General features: G+C 36.3%; 2 protein-coding genes and 1 pseudogene across 2 annotated transcripts in view; 2 read left to right on the plus strand and 1 right to left on the minus strand.

Moving 5' to 3' along the window:
* The window catches only part of LOC107694764 (cleft lip and palate transmembrane protein 1-like protein), a 10,692-nt gene extending 9,774 nt beyond the window's left edge, over positions 1-918 (plus strand). Inside the window, exons 16-17 of the mRNA XM_016494445.1 lie at positions 175-290; positions 374-918. Coding sequence (XP_016349931.1) covers positions 175-290; positions 374-458 — 201 coding nt within the window. The 3' untranslated portion in view covers positions 459-918. The remainder of the gene's footprint in view (positions 1-174; positions 291-373) is intronic.
* Positions 919-1,542: 624 nt separating this feature from the next.
* On the plus strand, positions 1,543-2,921 carry LOC107694766 (60S acidic ribosomal protein P1-like). Its single transcript, XM_016494447.1, has 4 exons — positions 1,543-1,757; positions 2,335-2,409; positions 2,590-2,707; positions 2,803-2,921. The coding sequence occupies exons 1-4, from the start codon at positions 1,686-1,688 to the stop codon at positions 2,883-2,885; spliced, it is 348 nt and encodes a 115-aa protein (XP_016349933.1). The 5' UTR covers positions 1,543-1,685; the 3' UTR covers positions 2,886-2,921.
* Positions 2,922-3,759: 838 nt separating this feature from the next.
* Positions 3,760-5,315, minus strand: part of LOC107694767 (focal adhesion kinase 1-like) — a 69,411-nt pseudogene continuing 67,855 nt past the window's right edge.

The raw sequence follows: 5,315 nt of genomic DNA on the forward strand, positions 1-5,315 counted from the left end.
ATATATATATAACAAATCAAATCTATAATTTTAATAAAATAATTTCTCATATTAGTTGTCTGATTTAATAAATTAATTATTGACTACTAATATTGACAACAAAAAAATCCAGTTTGTGTTTCAATGATTGAGGAGTGGTGTCCTTATAATTTTGACACTCATTTGTCTCAACAGGCTTTTAATACGTTTATCGATGACGTTTTTGCATTCATCATCACGATGCCCACGTCACATCGGTTAGCGTGTTTCAGAGATGACGTGGTGTTCCTCGTGTACCTCTATCAGAGATGGTGAGGAGCCACAGTCGAACACTGATCCAGAGCTGGTGTTTAAACTCGTATGGGTGTTTTATGAGATGTTGATGTGGTTTCAGGCTCTATCCAGTGGACAAAACCAGAGTGAACGAGTACGGCGTGTCTTACGATGAAAAGCCCAAAGGAAAATCCCATAAAGATTGACATCGTCACAACAGAACAGCTCAGCATTATCTTAAGATCAGTTCATGGATTCAATAACAAAAGACCAAACCGCATTTTGGCTCAGTTGTGCTCTGCTAATCAGAGAAATGTAACCGGCTCGACTGAGACACTCGTGCAGCGTCCGGCAGTGCATACGGTTGCTGTATCTCGTTGAATTATAGGATGAGAAGTAAAATATGAAAAGCTTGGTTTCATTTTACAGAATGTATTTTGATGGGACCTTTAATTCAGTCTCAAATAGTGTTTTGAAATCAAGACCATATCACAAGGGTGCCAAAAAGACCAGAGTTTCAGATTAATTATCAGATTTGCTTTGAATATGGATTAATTTTAGTAACATAACTGTTGGTTGTGTGTTCAGCGAGAATGGTGTACGTTTGTTTTTGTGTTTCATTCCATTAAAAGTGTTTCTGCTTAATCACAGAGACTTCATTAAACAGTTTATGCCTTCTGCTGCCTTCATTTTATTTATGTAGCTTTTATGCTTTTCAATCGTTGATTTTTGACAGCATTAAATGAACAACTGTCGCCTACTAAACAATCTGATATTTATAAAAATAAGTTTATTTATGAAAGATACATGTGCATAAAACAAACAAACAAACAAAAAAGTACTGTGGTATTACCATGTTTTTTTTTTAAATGGTATACTTTGAAGTACCATCTAAATATCGTGATATATAGTAATTTTATTGTACCGTAGTATTAACATCTAATGAAATCGCTGAAAGGTTTTTTAAGTATTAAAAACGAATTTTTCTTGAATTAATTCATATATTATTTTTCTGTTGTATATGAAATACAACAGAATTTTTAATATTGTTAATATTTTATTGTAATGTTTTAAAAACTTGATTTTGTGTTTCACTTTTTTATGCATCTAAACCTGTTTTTATACAGTCTATGATCTAAACGCACTCTCATAAACGCGCGGATACATGTCTATATATATAAATAAATAAAAAATAACTGACAGAACAGACGAGCCAATCACAGCTTCAGGGCTCTACTCTGGTTCCGCCCACTGAAGTGACGCACAATACTATATAAGTCATGGCTCCGCCCCTTTTCGGCCCTTTCCGCTCACTGGCATCGCTGTGTTTGAGGTGCTCGGTTCTTCTCACGAAGCTAAGGCCTTTGAATCCGGCGACTAGCACCATCAAATTTAGGCATCCACGTCTAAAACAGTAACCTGCCGAAGGAACAATGGCATCTGTGTCCGAGCTGGCCTGTATTTACTCCGCGCTCATCCTCCATGACGATGAAGTTACGGTCACGGTGAGTGTGAGGGGTTTGAGCCGCGGCACGAACATCCGGGACACCGGCACTCGTCTGTTTATATGACGCTAATGTGATTTTGAGTGGTTTACGTTTCTTTTTAAGTTGGGTTTGTTGCTTCGTGTGTTATTAGAATATAAATCTGATGTTTACGTGTGAACGCAAACTTTTGAAGTCGTTGTGGGAAACTACTGCTACATTCGCACAGAGACTCGCTAGCATTTTCTGTGTTCCAATGTTTACCACCTTATTTTACACTCTTATTCAGGGTAGAGTGTGATTGTAACCATGCAGTAAAAAGTATTACTACCTGGTAACATCCCTGTACCATGGTAATGTCACAGTACTGATGTTACTGTAGTTATGATGCCCATCTGTTGACCATTGTATGGTTAGTTTTTATAGCATGGTTTTTACATGTATTCTTCCAGGACTAACATCATATGGTACCACCATGTGTTTTTTTTTGTTGACAGTACTGTGGTATTAGCATCTAATGTATAATGACTGTACAATTGTACATTGTTAGCAAAGCATCCATGCACTGATGTTAACTGTCTCTGGTTGTGTTTTGCAGGACGACAAGCTGAACGCTCTGATCAAGGCCGCCGGTGTGACCATCGAGCCCTTCTGGCCCGGTCTCTTCGCCAAGGTGTGTTTATTTCCACCTGACGCATCCATGAGGGCGATGGAAATGCCTGCATGTCATCTATCCAGTTAAATGTGAACGTTAAGGAGTCAGTTGTGCTTAAACGTTCATGTCATAGTGCGTCTTAAGCTATAAGTGCTGAGTGTATAAGCGTGCTGAGCCTGATGTAATTCCTGTGTTCAGGCTCTGGCCAGCGTTGACATCGGCAGTCTGATCTGTAACGTTGGAGCCGGTGGTGGAGCTGCTCCGGCCGCCGCTGGTGGTGGTGCTGCTGCTGCTCCTGCAGGTGGAGACGCACCTGGTGAGCTCACGCTCTCATTCAGATGGCATCCACGTGCGTTTGATTTATTCACTGAGATTCGTTGGCTCTGAACTCCACTTCTGTTTTCATTACAGCCAAGGAGGAAGAGAAGAAAGAGGAGAAGAAAGAAGAGTCCGAGGAGTCTGATGACGACATGGGCTTCGGTCTGTTCGACTAAAGCACCTCTTTTAATAAAAAACATTGAAACTGTCAATGCCGTTTGTGTTGGTTTTAGTTAACCAAAGTATCCACTATTCAAAGCATTTTTAGTTTCACATTTTTCCTGAAACCTAATATAATGCTAATATGATTAACTTCTGTTTTAATATAAAATGAAGGCTTATTTTTTGGGTAACTTTACAATACGATTTCATTTGTTAACACTTCATACCTTAGATAATATGAACTAATAAAAATACTCAAGCATTTATTAATGTTAACTTTGGCATTTACTAATACACGACTCAAAAGTTGAATGTTAGTATTTCATGGATCTGGAGAAAAACTAAATGTTGACATTAGTTAATAAAAATATTGCTGTTCAAAGATGAAGACTAATATATAGTGCACTAATGTTAATGCATTTATAAATATTGTGAAGTGTTACGATCTCGTGCCATACATACGTTCTTGCATGTGAAACTTCAGGTTCTAGAGAACCATCCACCTTAAAAAGAGAAAATACATATTTCTTTTGTATATGTAGTTTATAAGGAAAAAAATAAGCTTACATTACAGCCAAAAAAAAAAATGTTAAAAAAATTAAAAAGAAAACATTTACTCATGTTATGGTCATTCTACTTTTGTTCAACATGTCCTTATATAACGCTTACCATTTTTCGTACACAATGCAAAGGAATAATATTTATAACAAATATAAAAATAAAATAATTTTTTAAAAATCTAGTTTATAAAATATATAAAAATACAAATACAATTTAAAAAAAAAAAAATGAAAATTTTTTGTTGCCAAGAAAATATGAAATTTGTTGAAAACCCATGATTTAGCCAAAGCATGTTCAGTTTAATCATGATTTTGACGACTGTTTCAAAAATCATTGTCATTTCAGAGCATGACTAGAATTTTTTTCTCAACAATTATTGACTAAAATACATACTAAATTGAATAATTAAAACTCCTCAACTCAGTCATGACCTTTTATTACTAACCCCAAAAAATGAAAATCAAAAGGACTAATAGCAGTCCAGCAGAAATAAGCCCAGGACACCTTCAGCTAAAGATAATAGCATTTTATTAGTTAAAAGATCTGTACAGTTGCTTCTTCCTGAGAATAATTTATATTAATGACAAAATGGATTTCACGATTGTTCTGTACACAAAAGTAATTCTAGTCCAAACTCAAACGGGTTACATCAACCCTAGTGTGGTAAAAAATAACAGAATTAAGTCTTTTAAAATCAATTCAGAAGGCAGCTTTGATTATAACAATTTACCAATATGTGCTTCAAGTGACTGATATGTGACTATATTGGCTTCGGAGTCCAGCGTAATATGATGCTCACGTCAGGGCAGCTCAGTTTCATACAATCGCTGTGAGTCCTTTTAAAAATCTGTTAAATATCACTGTGGTTTGGCTTTGTGAGTCTGTACATGCGAGCGTATGCTCGTGTCTCGGCGAGTTTCTCAGGACGTTGTTAAAGCACCTTGATCACTTTGAGATCAACACATCGACGATATAAAATCACATGTAAGCCTTTGGATCACTGGAAAACCATCATTGGAGTTCACTGGGTTCCAGTTGCAGATTCTCCAGCGCTGAAAAAAGTTCATTTCTGGATACAAAATAAAACATGATGCTGCTAACGGTTATAAAACAATACGTCTGCGATATCCTCTCCACTCCACCAAATCCCCAAGAATCTCTATTATAAAAGGTTTATGCATGTAGCGTCTGCTCGGTTGAAGGTGTCCTCCGTGATGATCCAGCATCAGGAGTCAGTGCATCTTCAGCCGCGCCTGGTCGATGACGTCCAGCAGGTTCTTGGCGTCGACGGCGAGCGCGTGAGCCGCGGTCAGCATCTGCTTCTTGTAGTCGTGCTGCAGGCTGGTCAAGACGTACTGCTGCGCCAGACGCATCTTACTGATGAGCTCCGCCAGGTCCGAGTTCAGGAGCTTCTGAGCCATCTCGATCTGACACAAACACAGCACACAGCACACGCGTGTTCAGTGGAGGAGAGTTTACAATCGCACTGCATGATTAATCCAAACAAAACTTCTGTCAAAAAAAAGGAAGCATTAAAGGCTCCCTGCATTTTTTTCTGAAATTAAGAAACGCTTTACAGTTGTACTGTAAAATTAAATTATTATTATATAATTTTTCTAAAATACTTGAATTTTATTTTACATCGAAATATTTCAATAGTAATATTAATTATTGTGTTTACTATTTAATTTAATAATAATAAGAATATAATAAGAATAAAATGTAATAATGACAATATCAAATAATAATAAATAATAATAATTATTATTATATAGTCATATTAACATGTATCATGTAATCACAACATTTTGGGGCAAATGGTGATATATATATATATATATATATATATAAAATACACCAGAATGAAAAAAAATAAATAATTC

Source organism: Sinocyclocheilus anshuiensis, unplaced genomic scaffold, assembly GCF_001515605.1.
Source record: "Sinocyclocheilus anshuiensis isolate Anshui unplaced genomic scaffold, SAMN03320099.WGS_v1.1 scaffold1497, whole genome shotgun sequence".
Classification (NCBI taxonomy): Eukaryota; Metazoa; Chordata; class Actinopteri; order Cypriniformes; family Cyprinidae; genus Sinocyclocheilus; species Sinocyclocheilus anshuiensis.

What these genes read in the sequence shown, in the direction of transcription:
- LOC107694766 (XM_016494447.1), top strand. Translation starts at nt 1,686, where the DNA reads ATGGCATCTGTGTCCGAGCTGGCCTGTATTTACTCCGCGCTCATCCTC. An exon ending in ACGATGAAGTTACGGTCACG is followed by an intron (nt 1,758 to 2,334) that starts GTGAGTGTGAGG and finishes TGTGTTTTGCAG; the next exon opens with GACGACAAGCTGAACGCTCT. An exon ending in GGCCCGGTCTCTTCGCCAAG is followed by an intron (nt 2,410 to 2,589) that starts GTGTGTTTATTT and finishes TCCTGTGTTCAG; the next exon opens with GCTCTGGCCAGCGTTGACAT.